General features: G+C 43.0%; 1 protein-coding gene across 1 annotated transcript in view; it reads left to right on the top strand.

The window, feature by feature from the left end:
• Window positions 1–22,673, top strand: part of SLC43A1 (solute carrier family 43 member 1) — a 29,084-nt gene extending 6,411 nt beyond the window's left edge. The window contains exons 3-16 of the mRNA XM_063289094.1: window positions 1,437–1,615; window positions 2,948–3,131; window positions 3,582–3,637; window positions 4,188–4,264; window positions 13,048–13,140; window positions 13,621–13,754; window positions 15,310–15,491; window positions 16,945–17,091; window positions 17,557–17,592; window positions 18,503–18,641; window positions 18,764–18,905; window positions 19,082–19,155; window positions 19,882–20,005; window positions 20,591–22,673. Of these exons, the coding sequence (XP_063145164.1) occupies window positions 1,462–1,615; window positions 2,948–3,131; window positions 3,582–3,637; window positions 4,188–4,264; window positions 13,048–13,140; window positions 13,621–13,754; window positions 15,310–15,491; window positions 16,945–17,091; window positions 17,557–17,592; window positions 18,503–18,641; window positions 18,764–18,905; window positions 19,082–19,155; window positions 19,882–20,005; window positions 20,591–20,764 (1,716 nt within the window). The 5' untranslated portion in view covers window positions 1,437–1,461 and the 3' untranslated portion in view covers window positions 20,765–22,673. The remainder of the gene's footprint in view (window positions 1–1,436; window positions 1,616–2,947; window positions 3,132–3,581; window positions 3,638–4,187; window positions 4,265–13,047; window positions 13,141–13,620; window positions 13,755–15,309; window positions 15,492–16,944; window positions 17,092–17,556; window positions 17,593–18,502; window positions 18,642–18,763; window positions 18,906–19,081; window positions 19,156–19,881; window positions 20,006–20,590) is intronic.
• Window positions 22,674–23,067: the final 394 nt, after the last annotated feature.

The raw sequence follows: 23,067 nt of genomic DNA, 5'->3' as shown, positions 1-23,067 counted from the left end.
AAGTCAATTGATGTAATTGATTTCCAGAAAATAAATACTTAAAAAAAAAAGCTCATAGCAGCAATTTTTAAAAAAATAGTGCTTGAATTATTCCTTACTGATGAAAAACAGGCCAGCAAGCAGCACACTGAGGCCAGTCTGCTCTCAGCCTGCAATAGGCAGTTACCAGCAGAAAACAAACCAATTGGCTTGGCCCACTGGCCTGGTTTTTGCCAGCGAGCAAGAAACAAGATCTCCTTTCACAGTATATGACATCACTACCCAAGTCCCACCCCACAGTGGCATCCAACACAGGCATGTAAAGGAGTGGTTTGTACAGTGCAATGGGGCATTACTATGGGGCAGGGTTTGTCATTACTTGTCCACTTTGCTGCACCTCCCTCCATTAGCACACTCGGCTACTTGCTTTAGTGTGATTTATTGCACCATCCCATGCTTCCATTTCAAACGAAAAAAGTGCTTTTGTGTGTGGGCTGGTGCTCACATAGCACCTCTCTGCAGCTCCTTAAAGCACTTATTTTCTCTGCCATTCTACAGGGATCCTCACCCCTCTTCCTATTCACTGCCTCTCTGCAGTTCTGCGTAGTTTTATCTTACATTTTGTCTTCATTTTTGTTCATGAAAAAAAAGGGTGTAGGGGAAGGTGGCAACTCACAAAACAACTGGCAGTTCCAACAGCTGGCATATCTTTCCAGCGGGAGGGGCTGCAACCTCTCTGCGGCTCTTGCCCTGTGACTGGCAGCAGCTGCCAGGCTTCCTTTGCTTTACTCCAATCACTACAAGTCAACTGACTGTGTGGCTCAGTCCTCTGTGGGAGAAATCCTAGCAGCTTTTTGCCCTCAGGCTGATGGCTGGGCCAGCAGTTTCCTTCTTTAATAGTTTTTGAGGTTCTATATTCCCCTTTTACAGTATTTTGCCCCTTCCTTTCCTTGGGGCTGCCAAATTTTGCCCTCTGGGGTATAGTAGTAGACAAGTATCACCACCCCAGCATATAGTGTCAAGCTGGAGTGCTGCTTCAGGATATTTACTTGTTTAGATTTTTAATAACTCCAGTGAGTTCAGAAGAGTTTTGTATCCCATTATTTTCTTTAAAAGTAGGTAGCTCCATCCATCATGTCTGACTGTTGTTCCACCTAATACAAGATTATTGGCGGTGATGGGCAGGAGGTCTAAAGGTTTCCTTCTTAACCCTTCCTGGAGATGCTGGAGATTGACTAGGACCTTTAGCATGTAAAGCAAGTGTCTTACCACTGAATTATAGCTCCTCTGTGTCTTATTGTGTCTTATCTATAATGTTCCAGGTCAAAATCAGTGGGATAGTAAATAACATTGTGTTGCTCCATCTCTGTTTCATACCAGCATGCAAAGTACAGAGGCTGGTTTGTAATTCAGGTCCTTGGGTGCCCAGAAGGCTGATGATCTTGCTTTGTTTGCAGCCTCCTCTCACAAGCCAGAGGGAAGATGGCACCCACCTTGCATCAGGCATACCAGCGACGCTGGTGGATGGCCTGTACCGCGGTGGTAGAAAATCTCTTCTTCTCCGCTGTTTTGCTGGGCTGGGGCTCCTTACTCATTATGCTCAAACTTGAAGGCTTCTACTCCCACATGTGCACAGGTGAGCTGGATGGGGTCTGAGCCTATAGGAGAAAGGTGAGATAAAAGGGTAAGGTGGGGTGTGAGTAGGTTCCCCAAGATATTCTGAGCAAAGCTTTGTACCTGCTGTTCCCCCAAATCCTTGCTCTCCCCCCTACAAATTCTGCATTTATCAAAACATTTCCAGAAGAAGAAACTGTGTTCTATCAATGAGGTTTGGGTGGCGTGGGGGGCAGAATGAAGAGTGAACCTGACAGAAGGTTGATTAGTAACTTGCACTAATACTGTGCGCGTGATAAAAGATTGAAAGGGGATCTCAGTACAAATGGATTCAGCAACTTCAGCCTTGGGGGTTCAGCATTCATATGACTCTTCCAAGGATTCTACACAAACCTTGTGATTTATGTGAGGGACTGAAGACGGAAGAATAAATATATTAGTACAAAGTGGACAGAGCTGGTTTTGTTACATGGTGATGGCTTAGAACAGCTTCTATAGGATCTTTTATCATCACTAATTCTCATAAAACAGATCTCCACATTGTAGCTCCCCATCGGGTGAAGTTTCCCATGATCCGGACTCATGCTAGGGCTGTGAAGCATTCCATGTTGTAGAATACAGCAGACAGTGCTACCTCACTGTGGCCATGCAAGATTAGCAATCCCACAACGGCTGTTTCAAACCATCTTTTTGTAATAAACACAGTGGATGGATTAGCCCTTATTCTCCTGCTACTCCTCAAGGACCCACTGTCTCAGAGAAGTCTTCTCATGGTATTCTTCCTTATAAAACTGACCATTTTATCGGAAAGAGAGACTTCACTTTCTGCAAGTACCTGGACCTCTCATTTTCTGGATTCAGGCTTCTGTTGTTCCTTGTGGGGTAGCACCTCAGATGACAGCCTCTCCTAAATCTTTCACAAGTGACGGATCACTGGCTGACTTTATTAAAATTTTAGAAAGACCTGCTCTCACTGTAAACGAGGGCCACAGCCACTGCTACCCCCTGCCCACATGCTCTTTAACTTAAAATCCCTCCCTGGGTTTCTTGGCTTCCTCTTTTACTAGCAAAGCAATCTCTTTATGTTAGGAATGGTGCCACAGCAGTGGGCTAGAACACTGAGAATGTAATTCAGATCCTGTTCCTTCCCAGGTCTTTTTGCTCAGCCTTCTGCTTTCTCTGCGGTGCATGAGAATGTTGCATTTTCTTCAGTGCAGCAAGAAGGAAGATGTGCAACAGGATTTGATAGTGCTCCTTCAGGAACAGAAAGCAATCCTCCTGCCCCAGGATAGAACAGATGCAAAAGTGAGATTTGCGATGAATGCCCTGAGCCATTTTGCCGTTTTCTCTTTAGATATGAATAACACCAATGTTTCAACTATGGCTAATGTCTCCTATCCCTGGCTCAGCTGTGTGGAACAGGACGAAATGCTCAACCTGGGTTTCACCATTGGCTCCTTTCTCTTGAGTGCGGCTACCTTGCCTCTTGGCATCTTGATGGACCGACTTGGACCCAGGCCACTCCGCTTAGTTGGCAGGTAGGAAGAAAAAGATCTCTGGGCTGGGGCAGATGGCACCGTGATCCGTTGAAAAAAATACTTAGGAAGAAAAAAAAGTGTCTGGAGGTTACTAGGGCACAAATTCCCATTTCAGTGGAAATGAGTAAGTATTAGAAAGTGTAGAATAGAACAGAGTGTGTAGAATTTGTAGTTTAGAAAGTGCCCTGGGTGGGGGAAGTAAGAACTGAAAATGGATTGCAGCTTTTAAGGTGGGGAGTATAATTGTGAGATAATTGGGGAATAATTTTCGATAGGCAGAATTTCCATGCCTGGAGCTTTCCAAATGTGTTGTGCTGCAACTCACAATATGGCCACTGGAATTCTGGGAGTTGTGATCTACACATCTAGAGGGCACAGGCTGAAGAAAGCATCTTTGAGGACATAACTTAGCCCACCAATGACCTGATGTATCTATTACTTCCTTTACAGTGCCAGCTTTGCCCTTTCCTGTGCTCTCATAGCCCTGGCTGCCTACAACCCATTAGGTGAGAAGAATCTATGTTATGTGGATTAGTAACTTTTAATTACTTACGAATAGGAAAGCCTTCCTTCCTTCTTTCCTTCGTTTTTAGCCTCTTTTGTAAAAGAGGCTTCTGTGATTTCGCTCACCTGACTTTCTTCTGGTTCTATTGTACAACTCAACCCACCCATTTTGGTTTCCTCTCCCCCCGCCCCAGATCTGCACTATGAGTAATCCAACTCATAGAGAGATGGCACCAGGAGGGTTATGGCTGCATCCTTCTTAATGGCTGTAGAAATCTTAAAAAGATGGGTTCCCACATTGGCAGTCTTAAATCCACTTCAATCATCTCCAATCTGATCTCTCCAAATGTGCTGGATTAGAGCTTGCATCATCCCCAGCCAGGCAATCGTGGAGAAGGCTGATCCAGTCCTTTAGAAAACTTACACCAGGTTCCCAAGCCTTCCTGCTATCCCACTCAGTCCTCTGTTATATTTCTGTTTTCTCACAAATCCCCTCCATTCCTTGTGAACACCATCCATCTTCTCATCCCATATTTCTGTTCTCCTTCCCAGTTCTTTCTCCATTGATTTTTCTTGGCCTTTCCCTAAATGGTTTTGGTGGGATCTGCCTGACCTTCACCTCCTTAACTGTAAGTACTGAAATAATCTTTGGGTTGGCTTGTCTAACTGCAATGCTTCCAGCATGGTCAGAACAGCCTGTTCCAGGGTCAGGATGGGATGTTTCAGGGTGGGAACATTCTGACCTTGAATTATTTTGCATATCTCTTGGTTTTAAGGTACAGAGGTATCCTCACTTACAGTTCTGAGCCTGACTCGTAATCATTTTGTTCTTTTCACTCAGATTCACTATATTGCCCATCCTGAGGAGTACCAGGCACAATCTGTGTTTGCTTGGCTTTGCCAAGATCTATTTCATAATTTCTACTAAACGGAGACCATAGCTTGGGGTTTGGGCATATTTTGATTGGGTATGTCTGTTTCACTTCATTCAGACACATTTATTACAAACTTATTCCTAACTGAGTCTAAATGTACTCTTGTACTCTAGGCTGAATGTATTCTATGAACTGAAAGACTTACCAAGAATCTTGTCTCGTAAAACCAGGGATATAAGAAACACAGAAAGCACTTAATAGAAAAGGAGAGAGAGATTCTTCAGATCACTAAGCTTTCAGCTCATATATGGGGTCTCCAGTTGCACCTTCTAAATCAGATCCAGTTCTGTAGTGCAGTCATAGTTGAGAAGCTGGCTCTTGAGTACACAACATCCTGAATTCCCATTGTTTTACATTAAAAGTGGACAGTCACTGTCCTTGGACCTCCTTTTTGTGGCCTGTAGAGCTCTTTCTGACTGTGATTGTAGGAAACCAATAGCACAGTTTCCCCACCTTTTCAAAGCAGGAAATCCTTAAAACTGTAGTGTAAATCCTAAAATATATTGCAGTTAAAGAAATAAAAAGTCCACCCAAACTCTTCCCTTGAAATCTGTCTGGCCCACATGTGTAATGTGGTCTTACCCCTTTGTGACTTCTGAGAGGCTGCCCAGTCCTGGTTTACACAGAGGGACCTCAAAATTCTCCTCTACTCAAGAGTAAAGAACTATTTGGTGGCTGGGGAATGGGGCAAGGGCCACAGCAAATGATGATGACAACAATTTATTAGATATGTTATAGCAGCTCTACTCCAAAAGACTCTGGGTGGCTCCCAACATTCAATATGCAGTTTAAAACATAACAACACAGCATAACAGCTCTGACAAAGAGTCATGAAAATAAAACACATGCACACGCGCGCACACACATGACAGGGGCTCCACTAACACATTAACCCTGGGCTTGAGAGCAGAGCTAGGTCTTAAGAGACTTCCAGAACACTTGGAGACTGGAAGGCGTGCGTATCTTGGGGATATGCCATTTCAGAGGATAGGGGCTACAACAGAGAAGGTGAGCTTCCTCAGTCCCATAAGATGACAGCATTTTATTGAGGGGACATGGAGTGCCCCCACTCTGCCTGAGCATACCAGGTGGACAGAATGATTGGAGTCAGCCAGTTCTGCAGGTGTGGCAGTGCAAAAAGTGTAGCTACTTTGTGGACTTGGGCAAAGCTGGGATATTCTGTCTTGAGTGGGTTGGGGGAGAGATGTCTTTTTTAAACAGCATTAAGCTTATTTGAGGCTTACACTGCACGTATGTATGGTTCTCTTCTCAAAACGATGGGAATCCAGAATTTAGTCCCTCAGCCAGAGGAGGCTCTTGGAGACATAAGCAAGTTCAAGGTTGCAAAGAATGTCCATTCCTGCTCTAATAAAGTCTCACCTCCTTGCTGAGGGAATGTATTCTAAAAAGAACAGATTCGGCACTTTGTAATGCTACTATGGCACAACGGTGGCTCTAAGTGCCTGCCTGCCAAAAGGAGAAGGGTGCGCAAAGGTCTCTACTGCTGCCACAGCTCTGCTGGGAATTGCTGCACCTGTAATTTGACCAGCTGATTGCTTGATTGAGTTCATTATCCATGGAAATAGCTCTAGGCAGCATGCCAATATACGAAACAATTTAAAAGGGCTTAACATAGCAAAAAAGAAGAAAAATATCAACTACTCAACAGTGGGGAAACAGCAGTATAAAGCAACATATACCAAGTGAGGTCATAAATTGCCTTGTCCCAGAATCTATTGAGGAAAACCAAGGTATCAAGGCTTTCTTAAAAGGCTATGTGGACCTGGGAGATGGGGTGGTGCTCCAGAGAGCAGGAGCAGCCTCAGAAAAGTCATGTTTCTGAGCTCCAGCGTGGTGGCATTTCTTCACTGATGGGATCCAGAGCATGCCAACCCTGTTAGAGGTTTATGTTGCGTCATTTTGTAGTCATGGCTGTGAGGGCTGACTAAATAGTTTGCTTGTAAAACAGTGAATGTCTGTGCTTCAAATCTACCTTTTTGTACCAAAGCAATCCCAAGAAGCGATCGATCTGTAATCTTTGTAGTGCATCCTGTGCTGTCTGGCACCCAGAGGATGCCAGAGCCGTTACCTTCACAGCACAATCCAGGGCATGGATGTGAGCTCTGATTAGTCAGTGGATGCTCAAACTTTCCATGTAAAAGGCAGGATGCATTGTGCTTCAAGGCCACAGGAAGGATGTATGTAATTCTAAATTCTACATGCCCAGCTTTTTAGTTGTGGGGGGAGGGGAGAAAAAAGCTGTGTGCCAAAGATAAATCTCTGTCTTAGCACAATTTTGAAAACCACACTACTGTTGTTCTTCATTGGCAGTTTTTGAAAAGAGAACAACTTTTCCTGACAATTTGTGCTTCAGATCTGTTTTTGCACTGTGTACATTCAAGATATTTTTGCAGGGATTTTATGCATGTGTATAAGAATTGAAATTAGACCGCCTGTGAAATCTATTGCGACTGTTCCTGTTGCTGGTGGACACCTTCAGTAGCAGAAGACTATGAGAGGGATTAGTAAACCAACCTTTTTGCCCCTGGAAATCTGTCTAGTGGTCCACTCTGAAGTTCCTTAGGAAGTGACACACGGGGCCATAGGAGGAAGGTGACATCGGAGGGAAAAAAAGATTTTCCCTCCTCTTCCATTAGCGGCAGGGTTTGCTGGAGCAAAAACCATTATTCTGGATTCCTTCAAGTCAGCTTACGTAGCTTCTGTGTAATACCTGTGAGCATCTTTTGGCACCTGCGCTTCAGGTTTGAGTGGTTTCTGTTTTTGTTCTCACAATGGCAATTAAAGCTTTGCCGTTTGGGCTCAGAGTGACCACTCATCTGGCACCTGTTTGTATGTCTCTAAAGCAGCCCCATAAGCCTGGGTAAAAGGCAGCTTCTTTGAAGAATTACAGAAGATACCACATGAGTGCTTCACATGTTCCAAAGAACATTTTGGAGCGTGAATCCAAAGAACTGCACAGCAGTAATGGCAATATTGTACACCAAGCTCTGCTTCTCTGGTTTTTATGGCAACAAATATGATGCAAATAGTAGATGATGAGGATGGGGGTAACACACCTTGATATGAACTGTTACCTGCCTGAAAAATCATGGGAATCCATTGCTTGATTCCAGAATGTATAATTCTCATCAAGCAGTTTGTGGACATACTGTAGATATGAGCATTTCTCAAGGCTATCTCTTTACAAAAAACATAAAGATCTGTGAGAATCTGTACCGTGGGTCAATAATTTTACACTATAGCTGCACCATAAAGCTGCATCCCAGACCATGCAGACAGACCATGCGGGCAGAAGTGTGATCTCTGATTTGATAGTGACTTGTCTCTAAAAAAGAAAAAAGCACAATTATAAGGACAAGAAGCCATTATATAGTCCTAATGTAATCATATATGTGTGACTAGTCTTTTGAAAATGGTTTTCATGGAGGCATTGTTTTTACAGCAGGACTTGAACCAGTCTCTGGAAAGATGCTGTGTTTTCTCCACAGGCTTGTTCTTTTAGCTATAGTTATGCTGTTGATCTCTCATCACAGCTCTTCTATTATTGTTGTCCTGATGGCTGCTCAGAGTACTAAGCTCATAGAATTCCCCTGAAGATTTGCTTGTCTTTCTCTTTCCCTCAGTATTCCTTATTACAGTAAAAAAGGACAAAAATAATTTTAATACTGAGCATCACTGATTAAAATTTCTCCCTATTAAGCAATGTGCAGTAGAATCTAAACATTTTTTTTCCAAATGAAGGAAGTGCCAATGACTTAAATGGGGCATACTTTCTAGTAAGTTTGAAGCTAGTATCTATTAATCTGCTGTCTGAACCCATCAAACTACAAATAAATAGTATAGATCACAGATGGGCTGCCCATGACTAACAGGTTATATATGACTCTCAGCCCCATTTTTGTTGCCCCCAAATTGTGCAGCCAAAATTCAGTAACAAAACCAGAGTTTTTCAGCAACAGAGCTTTCTGACCATTTTGTCCATAGTAAGGGACAAAACAGATGTAATAAGCCTCCATGAGAATTAAGGTATTTATTTCTCCTGTAGCTTTTCTCCCCCCCCCCCCAAAAAAACAAAATCCTAACCCTAGGCGAGGAAGAGTCACATCACCTGTACTTCTCAGAAGATGAAAAAAATTAAACAACTCCAAAATTTGGCCTTGCTTTGAAACAATTGTTCACCCTAAGAATAGGCAATTTACAAAATAACCAAGGCTTTTCTTGACACAGAAGTTTGGTTTTTTAGCCTAGAGAATAAATATAGCATTGCTTTTGGGCCTGATTCTCAGACGTAACAGCTAGGGAGTAGAATAAAATCTCTTTGTGCCCTTTGAAAGGCTGAGTGTCTTTTCAGACAAATAAAAAAAATGCATTCTTGCACAGAGAAGGCATGATGTATTTGGAAATCTAGTATAGTCTTATATTTCCTAACATGCTAGATTTCTGTCTTTCTGTTCTGAGCATTAGCCAGTTATGTGATCCTCCATCAGCAGACAGAAGTACATTACCAAGGCTGATTTTTTTCCCTTCATTTGCTAGAGGTAAAAACAAAGCAAAACAAAATGTTACAGGATAAAAGCATTAAAAATCTGAACATTATCCCTTTGAATCACATTTAACACCCATATGCCTATGAGATTTTTATGTTAAATCTCTCAGCCCTACTGGCTCTCATTAACATTTCTCTGTGCTCATATAATTTAAGTAATTTACAAAGATAACAAGTGAATTTGAATATCTGGACTTGCAAAATTTATCAAGTTTTAATTCTTGTGTAACAAATGGTAGAACTCAACCATATAGATTTAAACATCTTGCTGTCTGTGTGTACGTGTGTTTCTAAATTTTCCTTGATTGGCTGTGTGGTATATGTGGTGTGGGCTGTGTGGCATATGTTACTCTGGTAGCTGGTAGAGGTCACGTGCAACTTCTCCTGTATGAGATTCCTTGAATGCCCTGTATTATGAGACAGTACCATGTAGGTAACATGGCCAAGGTTGGCTGACCAAAGACAGCCTGTGCCTTTAAGAGCCATACAGAAGAGAGAATATTGGCACTTTATCAGCTGGGCCTGCAAAGGTCTGTATCTGCTGGAATTTCCTGTTGTTCACAATTTATAAAGACACAGGGTGCCTCTGGTCACTCCAGGTTCTGCAAAGCCCATGTTGCAAGGAGTAATGATTATGACCTTGGCAGGAAGAACGGCTGTTCTCTCTCCCAGTTTGCTTGTGTAGGTGACCTCAAGCTAATTCACACTGACCAACTGTTCATCAGAGCCCTCTGCTTAAAAACTCGGTTCCATTGCAAATTGTATGAGATAGACATTGTTTTCTCAAAACATACAAGGATTATACCTGCGCCAATAGGAGACCAATGCATCTTTTGGAATAAGCAGGAAAACACCCTCAAGGTACAGGTGGATAGTACCAGCCAGTAAGCAGGCAGAATAAGGTGCCATACCTTTCCCCTTTGCCTTAGACAAAGGCATGTGGTAAAGAACTGGAGAAAGAGCCATTCTCTGCTTCAATGTTTATCCAAACCAAATGATATGCTTGGCACCATGCCTTCCCTTAGAGTGGTTTCAGAGGAAAAGAGGTAGGCAGGTTTACTTGAAACTGCTAGTATATCACCCACCCCACCATCCAACAGCCTCCCAATCTGGTGGTGGAGGTTGTCTTGGGCTTAGTTTTGAGGACTCCTGGGGGGCTTTAATGTTCATGCCTGGACCACCTGGCCTGTGCTGCTTAGGACTTCAGGGATTTGGATTTGTTTTCTTCTTTTCTTCTGGGCAGAAGGATGGTGGTCTGAAAGTGGGGAACTTTGCATCTGTTCCCTTGTCATGCTCAGACTACTTCTTACTGAGACTGTTCTCTCTGCAGAGGTGGGAGACCTGTTAAAGTGGTCTGCCCCCATCCCCAGGAGGCTGATGGATTGCAAAAGGCTCTGGGGGATTTGTCAGTTAGTAGGGTTGGTGTTCCTGTTGATGATTTGGCTGCCTGTGGAATAGAGAGATGAGCAGGGCAATTGATGATGCTCCTGAACATCCTCTCCCATGTCAGAGCATTCAGCCCCTTGGTACACATTTTGCTGAGGGCAAGTCAAGAGATGGCAAACACCGGTGGAGGAAATATACATCTTGAATATGATCAAACATAAGAGCTCATTATCACAAATACTTCGTGTTGGTGATGGAAGCAAAAAACAATTTCTCCTCCACCATTGCATCTTCTCAGTGTCACCCAGCACAGCTTTTCTGAGTGGTTCAGGGTTGTTTGGGATCCAGCCTGGATACAGATCATGTAGTATCCTTGATGGCTAGCTGTGTCATCAGTCGAAGAGAATATTTGTAGCTCAGGGCTGAACTGTGGAGTCCTTGGTGCTCTCTGAGCCTTGTTGTTTTCTTGCAGACATTTCATTGCCAGACGAGGCACTGAAGATGTTGCCTAGTCTGGGGCATTGAAGATGTTGCCTAGTCTGGCAATGAAATGTCTGCAAGAAAACAACAAGGCTCAGAGAGCACCAAGGACTCCATAGCTGTGTCATGTTAGCTAAACAAAATTGATCGTAATAATCATGATTTAGATTCTACAGCTTCAGCAGACCAATCTGTAGAAGTGTTCAGGGCTCAGTTTTCATCAGATTTCTTCGGATATTTTATTTTTAGGGCCTGTTAACACTGACAAATGTTTGAACAACTCAGCCAAGCACACATCTGTGTGCTCCTTGTCCCTTATGGCTTGCTGTATTCAGCAGGAATGGCATGCTCAGCATGGTCTGGAAGGTTATAAATCCTGCTTATATGAATGAGTGATCCTAACCTCATTAAAGGAAGGTGTAGTGAGACTGTTCCTGGGAAAAATATCAGTGGCTCTAGAAAATCTAAATAGTTATAGGCCAGGGGCCAGCATTCCCTTCCTGGGCAAGGATATGGTGGTTGATCAGATCCAGATGCTCATGGATGAAACGATTTGCTAGATCCATTTCAGTCAGGCTTTAGGCCTTTTGACACTGAAACTGCCTTGATGATCTTTGTCTGGAGAAGATGGGGGAGTGAAACTTTATTGATTCTCCAGCTTCTCTCAGCAGCTTACCATCAACCATGACATCTTTCTGGAGAGGTCGAACAGCTTAACTGTAGGCAGAACAGCCTTGATGTGGTTCTACTCATTTCTGGATGGCTGACTGCAGAAAGTGATGATGGAGGATTTCTGACTGACCCCATTGTGGGGCTCCACAAGGTTCCATTGTATCTTCCATGCTGGTCAGTATCTACATGGAAGCAGGGACTTCATTTGGTAATGGACGGGATGATGAAGATAGACAAATTGAAGCTCAATTCAGAAAAGACAGAGTGCTGTTAGTGATTTATGTACCCAGAGTCTGTTCTGGATGGTTTTGCACTCCCTTAAAGGATCAGGTTCATAGTTTAGGGGTGTTTCTGGATCCATATTTGAATGTAGAGGCCCACATGGCCTTTGTGGCACATAGTTCCTTTTATCAGTTTAGGCTGCTATGCTAGCTACAGCCCTAAATGGATAGAGATAACTTCAGAATGATAATTCATGCCCTAAAAATTTCTTGTTTGATTACTGTTATGGGATGTATGTGAGGCTGCCCTTGAAGATGGCTCGGTAGCTTCAATTAGTACAGAATCCTGGTAGCAAGAGTATTGAAAGGAACTGGGCAATATGAACATATCATGCCAGTTCTTTATGATCTCCAGGGTCATGCAGTTTATTTCCAGTTCAAGGTGCTGATTTTAGTCCTTCATAGTTTGGGGCTATAAGGAATGCCTCTTTGCATGTGTTCTGACCTGTACACTAAGGTCATCTTCAGGAAACTTTGGAATGGTTTCCCTAGTGAGCTATTATTGGTTCAGTGCCAGGGAAATATATTTTTGTTTCCCCAGGCCTTTTAATTATAACACTGTGATTTTTAGATCCTCTATTGTTACTTTTCTTTCATATTCTTTTGTTATGTATTCTGTATATTGTATATAATGTTTTAATGCACAGTATGCTTTAAACCATAAATTATTGTTTTAATTGCCGATTTTTATTGTAAACTGCTTTGAGATTCTTAAATAGGAAGCAGTACATAATTTTAAAATAAACATTGCACTAGTTACTTAATGCTACCGTCCTAGGCATACTTACTCCATTGGGTCTTGGCTTCTGAGTACACAAGTGAAGCATTGCACTGTAAATTGTTGAACAGCGACATACATTTGGTTTGAATATGTATTTTTGATGGAAAATGAGAATTTAGAAGGAGACGTGGGAATGATACAGATGAGAATATGGAAATTAATGAAGGATCCAGCTTTTTGGTACCTGAAGCTTATACCCGTTACGGTCTACAGGACTTCGAAATAAAGGACTCTAACAGAGAGTAATTTGAAAGGACCAGGCTAGGGAGTATATTTCTGTTTATTGTTGCTTCTTTTTGTATCTCTTCAGCTGCCCAACATGTTCGGAAACCTGCGTTCTACTTTCATGGCACTCTTGATTGGGTCTTATGCTTCTTCTGCTGTTACATTTCCTGGGGTTAAGGTATGTAGTAGGACTGGGTGATGCAGCAAGGAAAGCCCTAATCCCAGATTCCTGATCTGGAGAGTCCCTCTCCTGGTTCCCAAAGCAGTTGTGGGTTGTACAGTATGTCTGCATGTTTCTCTCTTGCCTGATGAGACTGAAAGTTTTCCTTCATTAGGCTGAGAGAGAAGCTTGAGGAATCCAGATGTGTAGTTTGCCAGCAAAGGATGTTTTACCACTGGGAGGAGGGAGGGAGAGTAGAAGAAGGTCTGATTGACATATCATCTGTCATTGCTTCCCAAAGCTTAGGTGAAGAGATGGGATGCATGCTCTCAACTATGTGCACAGAATCCACAGGAATTACTTTCTGTATAGATATTAGAGAATTCCTCAGCCTCTTCTCTGGGTACTCGTTGGAATGTCCAAAACCATCTCAGCCTTTCTCTGTGGCTTTTCTACTACTCCACCCATTTATTTTGCCTCTTGTCCTATTGCTATTAGTTGATCTATGATGCAGGAGTTTCCTTCATCGTTATCATGCTTGTCTGGTCAGGCCTAGCTTGCCTCATCTTCCTCAACTGCCTGATCAACTGGCCTAAGGAGTCCTTCCCAGCTCCAGAAGAGGCCAACTATACGTAAGTAGGAAATGCATGGCAATTTAGCACTAACCAATCAAAGTTATACATATTTTCTATAGGCAAACCATCCAGTAAACAGAGAGTGCAAGAATGATGATTCTCAAGAATTTATATTGTGGCTATTCTCCCTCCCTATTGTGTATACTGCACCAAACGTTCCCCATCTGGTGTTCTTTAGATGTGTTGGATTTATTACTCCTAGTTTCTAGCCATTGGCCAAGTTCATTAGAAATTTTGGTATTTGAGGAGCACATCTGGAGACACCAGGTTGTGGACAGTTCAAGTACATTATGCCAAGTGGAAGTTGGGCTGATTTGCGATTTCTTGTCTGTCAAGGTCAGCATTCTCTGCTCTGGTATCTTAAGTAGTTATGAAAGAGAGATGTGCCAGGTTCTATGGAGCTTCCTTCACAGACCCTCTTTCCTCCTGAATTGCTTTGATTATCTTCTGGTGGCATGCTTTTGCTGCCATGTGTTGACTTGATTTTGGGAAGTACTGTTCTTGCACCATTTGCTAAAAGTTGCATCTTGCTTAAGGGGGGTCATTCCAGAAAAGTGGCTTGCTACTATATTCTTGTTGGTTGGTTGATGATGAACAGAAAGCTTAGCATGGCAGTGGAACTTCAGGCAGTTCAACTTGATTCTTCTCTACTATTCCCCTGGGTCAGGGGCTCAGGGGGGATGAAAAAGTTGGTAGGCCCAAACATCTGGCACTCCTCCTGAAACAGGCATAGCACATCCCATCCAAATCCTGGCAGGTGCCCAAAGGTGCCAGGTGTTGATGCCAGCCTTGGCTCAGCTTTTGTTTTCAGCCCCAAGGCATTTCTCTCAGAGTTCGAAAAGAGCTTGTTTTCCCTTGGAATAGTCCACAAGTTTTGAGGCTCCAATCTCACTCATACGCTGCTTGTATTTGGCTTGGGGCCCATCAGGCTCTTTTGATACATGTTTCTATTGCACTCCAGGCTCTCTTATCCTTTCTTCACCTCTGCTTTCTGCCAAGTAGCAGAAATGAAGGGAGGGAGAACCCTTTTTTATCAGTTGCTTGGCTTTATCTAGTGTGAGGTGACATTGCCAGGATCATTGCTGACCTCCGAGATGTATCATGCTAAGCCATGATTTGCATAATCATAGTTTATTGAACAAGCAGTGTTTTGTGTGAGTTCAGACAAAACACTGATTCATTTACCATGCTTTATAACTACAGTGACCATATGTCCTTAATCATAAGGGACAGTCCTTTATTTTGGAAAGCTGTCTTTTAGATTTACTTAATTTAATTATTTATTTTCCTGGTTTTGCTCTTAAATTTTCCTTTGTAAAGCAAAGTTATGAACATAAACATTTTTTTAGCCTTATGAATCTCTTTCAGATTTGCCCCCTTTTCAGGTTTGTCCTTTATCTTTTCCAAGAAAATACGGTCCCTGTATTTATAACCCATAAAGGCTGGGTTCACTTGAGAGGCTACCCCAAAGCCAAACAACCTGGGACAGGGCTTGGTGCAGTATGTGAGTCCAGCTCTGTCTCCCCTCCTTGACCCCATGTCCCTAAAACAGGAAGAAGATCAAACTGAGCAGCCTAGCTCTCGATCACAAGGTGACGGGTGACCGGTTCTACATGCACGTGACCGCTGTGGGGCAGCGGCTGAGCCAGAGAGAACCGCAGCAGGAGGGGGGCAAGGAGGCCCTCTACCCGTCGGTGCAGGACCTCTGCCAAGAGGCCACCAAAACTGCCCAGCGTGAGTCCTCACCAGTCCCCTAGCTCAGTGAGAGGAGCTGCAGGGTGCAGTTTGGTTTGACATGTGCCTGGCTGACAAGGCTGCTCCCAGGAAGTCCCAGGAAGTGCAGGGGGTTTGGGCGCCAGTACCAGGCTTCCTAAGAAATGGGAACTGGCACAGCTTGTCAATTTGGCACTAAATTGTATCCTCCCCCTCTCCAACTTCGGGCCTGTTGCATCAGGAGTTTTTGTTAGCTGTGGCTGCCACTGCAGAGGACAGGCCCTGGCATCTGGCTCCCTCTGTTGGTCAGAGAGAGACCTAGCACTTTTTCTTTGTTGGCTTCAGTCCTAATTTTGGAGGAAAACAACCTCCTTTGTCTGTTCTAGGGAGTGGTAGGTGGAAAAAAAAATTCAAGCAGAAATAGAAATTATCTGGATTCCCAGCCCAAACTACTGTTCTTTTGACCAAACCAACAAAAAACAGTGTTGTAGCTGAATTTAAGCTGTTCTCTTAAAGGACGGCAGTCTTTTCTCTCTCATAAGATTTCTAGCAATCCTGCAGCAGATGTAGGTTAGAAGATCAACCAGGGAAACAGCAAACCTTGTAAAGAAAGTAAGCAATGTTGCTAATACCTTTGTGGAGCTTGAATTCAATACAGGACTACAAACAACAGAAAAAAATTCTTTAATTGATTGAATAAGATACAAATACTGTGAAGCAGAAATCCCCTCTACCTGCAGGTAGTTCTCGCTTGATGACACAGTTGGGACTGGCAACTCCTTCGCTAAGTGCCACAGTCGTTAAGCAAGACATCATGTGACTGTGACTTGCGATTTTGCTGCTAGCTTCTCTATTGACTCTGCTTGTTGGAAGCCAGTTGTGAAGCATGCAAATGGTGATCATGTGACCATGGGACACTGTAATGGCTGTAAATGCCTACTGGTTGCAAAGTGCCCAGATGTCACTCATGTGACCGTAAGGATGCTGTGATGGTCGTAAGTGTGAGGACTGGCCACAAAATTACTTTTTAGTGCTGTTGTAAGTTTGAATGGTTGCTAAACAGGGCGGTCGTTAAGCAAGAACTATCTGCACTAAGCATCACTACCCTTTGAGTACTGGCAAAGCCTCCTGAACTACTGTATAGTCTGTCCAACTGAAATCACCAGTACATTCCTGTGAGATCATAAACTCTGGCCCTGAGTTGAATCTTTATCACTAACTTTGCTGGAAAGCAGAGTGCTAAGAAAGGATTGTTTAGATCAGTCTTTCTCAACCTGATGCCAAATATATTGGCCGTGGCAGCTTACTTTTTCTGGGGGACGGTAGTCATAAAGCATCTTCTGGAGATCTTCAAGCCTTGTCTCAGAGACACGATCCAATTCCTCCCTGATAGGTACAGTGTAAATGGGAAGGATGTTCATTTGTTTGTCTAAAAAGCGTTCTAGTCACCACAGCGTATTCCTTCTGGATGCAGGCCCCATCCCTTTCTGCCGCAGTGTCTGTTCCCCCATCTTTCTGTGGAGCCTCATCACAATGGGCATGACCCAGCTGCGTATCATCTTCTATATGGCAGCTATGAACAAGATGCTGGAGTTCCAGGTGACGGGTGGCGTGGACCCTGGTGAGCCCAGTGGGGAAGGGTGTTTGGAAGCATTGCAGGAGGAAAAGGAAACAGTGGGAGGGAAGGGAAGGGGAATCTCTGATGAATGAGACAGGGAGAAGCAACTCTGATCAAGCCGTCCAATGAATATCGATGCGATGTTGCTAGACGAGTTAATCTGCTGGGAATAAGCAATAGATACACATTAATAATAGTAAAGTTGTAGTTTGCAGGAATCTTAGATCTCTCTTCTGCTCTTGTCAGTTATTACCACTAGAAGTTGACCGCTAGTACGTGTTGGTAGTACTGAGTCAGTGCTGCTACGTATGCTTGCTCATAGCTGCATTTTAGATGTTCTTTCTATTGTGTTATTTGATGAGGATGTTTCTCCCTGCGTAGTGGACTTTTTGTTGAAAGTTCTGTTCTGAAAAGAAATCTGGTTACTCTGATACAGCCTTTTTCTTTCTTTCTTTTGTTTTATTCCAGTGCCAAAAGAATTGGAGGATAAAGCCGAGAAAACAGGCAGGAGCCTTAATTGCCTGGGGCTAAGATAGGTCTCTCAAAGTATATGTGTAATGTAATCTGATAAAGGACTTCTACATTCAGTTCTCTGTCCAAGGTTTAAGGTGAAATCTTCCATTTCCTAGGAAACAGACCCTCCAAATATTCCCCATCTCCTTTTAAAAATTCTAGCCATTGCTCCGAGCCCAAGCACTTCCAAACATCACCCCCACAGGGCCGCAACTGGGGGGGCAAGTGGGGCATGTGCCCCAGGCGCCGCGCTGGGGGGGTGCCAAAATGGGCACGGAATCCATGTTTGCCCTGGGTGACACAGACCCTAGTTGAGGGCCTGCCCCTCCCCCCCGAGTTCTCTGGTTACTGGGTAGATGTAAGCAGACAATTTTTCACGTTAGTGAAATCAGAGTGCTGAAAGAGCAGAACCCTCAGTACCACTGTGAATGATAACAGGAACTTCCACAAAATGGAGAGGCTAAACATGGAAACAATAAATTGTGGGATCACTACTCTGGTGTTTGGCAAACATAGTGGGCAGTATTGGGGATTGAGTGCATTTTTGTGGGTCAGATAGGAAAAGTAAGGGTAGTCTGAATGAGGGAGATGGAATGGGAAATGCAAGGCAAAAGGGGGAAACAAGGGATGAAATGATGGTCAGCAGATTGATCCAAGTATATAAATAAGCTGGACCAGAGAATTTCTGCTGCTTTGAATGAAGGTTTCATTTCTGTTCTGATGTGATGTGATTTTATATTTTTATCCCATCCTTTTTTCCCCCAATTAGTTTAGAATAATATGCCTTGGGGCTCCAAAATGACCATCTGATCTATTCTGGTTAGGGAAAGAACATTGCTCCGGGATCTTTAGATTATATTCTCATTCCCTCTCCCCCCACCTTTTCTTTTTGGTTGGACAGTCAGTTTCTACTCCTCCATCTTTGGTGTCATGCAATTATTATGCCTTCTCACTTGTCCCTTCATTGGCTATGTGATGGACTGGCACATAAAAGATTGTGTGGATGCACCAGGAAATGCAAACCGTGCTGGATCTATCAGGTGAGACTTCCATAATTTCCAAATGTCAAAAGAGCACATGTAGAATGGGACTAATGCTTGAGTGTGGAGCTGCTGGGGCACTTAACAGGAGGACCAATGATGATTTTCCTTTCTCTTCCTAGCCCTGAGGTGAAAGGAAGACCACCTAAAATCCGCTACCTTAAGATCCAGAAGCTCACCAATACTATCCGAGCCTTTGTCACCACCAACCTACTGTTGGTTGGGTTTGGTATCACCGGCTTGATCAACAACCTTCCTCTGCAGGTAACCTCTGTTGTGTTCTTCATTCCCTCCTGATGCTCCTTGGCATATTCCCTCCTCCGATAATGTACTTCTGCTGCCTCAGTGCTGTTTTCCTTCTCTCACCAGTTCCTGAGCCTGGCTTTCTGGCACTTAATGACCTCTGTTGGTTTCATCTTTCTTTGTCTCTTCCCCTACAGTTTGTGACCTTCATCCTTCACACCATGGTGCGTGGCTTTTTCCATTCTGCCTGTGGAGGTCTCTATGCTGCTGTGTGAGTTACGCCACTAGGTGGAACCTTTTGCCCTTCCGAGCGAGTGCAGGGGGAGCAGCCTAGTTTGGTAGGATTGTTTGCCACTCAGATTGACAATGGGGTAGTCGTTCTAATCTGAGCAGTGCAGTCTGCTGTCCAAGAAGAAGAAGACTCTTTGGGTTGGCTTTCTTCTTTTCTTGTGTAACTCAGTGTTGTCTTTTTTCCCAAGGCAGCAAATCTTTCCTAGGAGTGGAAGATGGTGAAGCAGAAGACAAACATCAGTTTAAATTTCTTCTTCAATTACTGAGCCTAAATACCGTTCATGGTTTTTGAACAAGAGTGGCAGTTTATCTTGCTTCTTACATTTTCCATTAGCATTTTCTTAGACCTAAATACATGTTTAATCCATTGAGGCTTTTAAATCTTTAGAATATTGATAGATTGGACAGCTTTTGAACAGGGTGGGGAACCCGTGGCCTTCTAGAAGTTGTTGAACTATCATTCCCAGCGTTCTCTGTTGCTAGACATATTGACTGGGCTGCAGAGAGTTGCAGTTTAGCAGTATCTGGAGAACCACAGGCTCCCCAGCCCTGAACAACTGATAGATTTCCATTTCTCCAAACAAAAGAGAAACTTGTGGCTGTTAAGAGTGTATATTTCTGTGTAGATGTTGGGGTGAGGGAGGGTTGTCAGTAGCCTCTCTGGCTTCTTGAGAGTCCTTTTCCTCACATTATGTTTGGTCGCCAGGTATCCTTCCAATCACTTTGGTACATTGACCGGGCTCCAGTCATTGATCAGTGCTGTATTTGCTCTCCTCCAACAGCCACTTTTCATGGCTATGGTGGGGCCATTACACGGGGATCCTTTTTGGGTGAGTTTCAGCTGTTTGAATGAAGATAGGAGTTCCTTGAAGAAGGAATGTGGTGCTTTTTTTACTTCCAGTATGAAATCCACTTCCATTATTTAGATTTACTAACAAACATTCTAGCAAGCTCAGTGCCAGGCTGACATGCTTCTTCCCATACTAACAAAATGTTTTGGTCCTCAGTTTTCTTTTTTTGGGAAGGAGAGGTGTTAGTGATGTCACAGAAGCTCCACAAGGTACAGAATAACTTTGCACCTTGCTTTGATGGGCTTTGTCATCTGATTTTTTCTCTAGGATGTTGATGCAGGACAGGGAGGACAAATCATGGAACAGTTCTTTATGGGCATATAATTATCTATAGCAGGGAGTCTCAAGACTCTAAAATAATAAATAAATGTGTGTGATCCTGCCTTGAATTAAACAATGTTAATGGAGAATTGGGACTTCGATGCAAGCAAAGCAGTCTTCATTTCCAGGGGCTAGTCCAGAAACAAAATTAGCAATTTCTTACCAGTTCCTATCACTGATCATAAATAGACATAATTTATGGATATGCAGTTGGATAAGTGATCCTCCTTGCTTTATTCCTAGGTGAACCTTGCCCTCCTTATCTTCTCATTTATGGGCTTCCTGCTCCCCTGCTATCTCTTCTACCACCGCCACAAACTTATCCAGAAGCAAATGGCCAGAGATGGTGCTCACGTGAAACTCCAGGACAATACAACTGCCAATGGCTTGCTGAACAACGAAGCCACCTCTATATAAATCAGGAGTGGGGAAGATGGGGAGTTGTGGATGATGGGGAACAGAATGTGGAATTGGTGTGCCTAACAGATGGAGCAACGGGAGGAGACAATACTGTGAGAACATTACATTTGGGAACTATGAAAATAACCGAGGTGCTTCTAATTCTCAACAAATGCCTATCTATATTTATATCTATCTATATTTTTTATATATAGAAGCAAAACTCTATTTTTTGCAGAGTATTTTAAAAAGCCCAGTGATTTTTAAATAGATGATTAGAACAGCAGTCACTGAGCATTGCAGACCAAGAAGCATTTGTAAAAATATCTTGGATGAAGAGTTGGCAGGGTGGAGTACCTCCAGCACCTTGCCAGTCATAATTTTCCAGTGTTGTTTGGCCCTGGTGAGGAAATCAACTCTCACCACTTCCCTCCTCCCTGCATGATAATTACTGCAGATAAAATCAGGAAGTGACTGTAAAATCCCAGAAATAAGTTCAAAGTGATTATTGTTTGCTAACAGTCCTGGGGAGTCCAGTGTGTTCTCTGTTCCCTTGGGTTTTGACAACTAATGTTGGGGCATCTAAAAATTGGATGCAATGTTATAACATTGCTCAGTAATGAATGCTGCAGGCCATGCCTCAGCCCCACGGCTGTTTTAAGCTTTATAAAACAAGCCACCTCCCTGTGAATAGTCCCCCAGAGATGAATCTAATGGCCTTTAGAGTGCTGTGAATTTTTCCAGATACTGTTCTTTGATCTGTCTTGATTGCAAGTGTGACAAGGTGTGTATACTACAGAAATGTAAGAAGGCATTGATTTAACAGGACTTGTGTCAGAAGAATAAAAATGCCAATTTTTCATGACTGACTTTTAGACTGGGCCCTTCCAAAAGAAACTCCAAATCTTAGAGACTGGATTTGCACTGGCAGATCCCAGCCAAACTTCCTGTTTATTTATACTGAAACTGTATTGCTGCCTTTCTATTAAAAGCAGGCTTTGGTTTTGCTTAAAACAAAATAAAGCCATACAGTAATTCAACAATAAAATTAAATCACATTCTGTGCAACTTTAAACCTAATAATTATCTAAAAACTAATAAGTAAAAGCAACAGTGAGTGATAAAATGCAGGTATATTAAAAACATAGAAATGGTGGAAACATGGTAAAATAAGTTTTTATGAGGTACATAAAGTAGCACTTAATTGGGCTGGGCTGGCTCTCCCTTGGAAATGAATTCTGTATATTAGAACCAACCCTGAAATTATTCTAGGCCTACTCCAAGATAACTGCAAATTTCCATAATTGGTTGTGGCTCGGAGAGAGTGGAGGAGAAGGCACTGTTGGCTATGGTTGATGAGTACTCAGTTCCAGAACAACAGAGGGGACCAGGTTGTTCATCCCACCCTTTCAACTCAGGCAACTTAAACCGTAAAAGGTCAAAGTCATCAAGCTGAACTGGACCATCAGCTAATGTGGTAGCCAGGGCAAATGATATTTGGCCTATTCCTGCTAAAAGTCTGGCTGCCGTATTCTGAATCAGTGGAATTTTTTGAAACGGTTTCAAGGACTTGTCTCTGTATAGCATGCTGTAGAAGCTAAGTGAAAATTGCTAGATGGGCAACATTTGGAAACATGGCACTCTCACTGAATGGCTGCCATAATGGGATTTGCCTATTCATAAATGGCTATCCTGGTGGGTCTTGTAGTCACAAAACACCCATTTACTAGAAGACAAGCTGGTGAGATGATCCCTTAACATCTCTAGCCCACCATTCCAACATCGCTTAGTCTTTTTTCTGGTGAGTTAGGCATGTTTCCAAACAAAGCAGTAGACTCTGATCACTCATCATTTTCTAAGAATATATAGGACTTTTTTCAGAAACATTCTTGGGTTTTGGAAATAAATATGAAGCTAGAATCTGGCATTCTGTTGTACATCATTCCATTATATATAATACCAACTGGGGTAGAGAGGCTGCTGGACAAAGTATCTCCTGGTATATGGTGCCCATGGACACCACTCGACTACTGTATACTAGAACCTGTGCAAAAATAACCAGTCTTCAACCATTGGAAAGGGGTCCAACTGACATGGCTGCCAAAGCTGGAGAAGAGCCTATTTCTGGATATACATGTTACCTGGATGTCTAAACGTAATGTTTCCAGGGTTACTCTCGAATTGCAAATCCATAAGGGATCCAGAACAGGTTATACTTACCATTTCTACCTCAGTTAATTTAGTAGATCTTTCCTTTAGCAGCAACTTCTATATATATTCAGTGTGTGTGTATGTATATGTATCTCTGCATATTAAACACA

This window comes from Candoia aspera, chromosome 1, assembly GCF_035149785.1.
Source record: "Candoia aspera isolate rCanAsp1 chromosome 1, rCanAsp1.hap2, whole genome shotgun sequence".
In the NCBI taxonomy this organism is placed as follows: Eukaryota; Metazoa; Chordata; class Lepidosauria; order Squamata; family Boidae; genus Candoia; species Candoia aspera.
The sequence above is the reverse complement of the archived record's forward strand: the minus strand, read 5'-3'. Positions and strand labels throughout refer to the sequence as shown.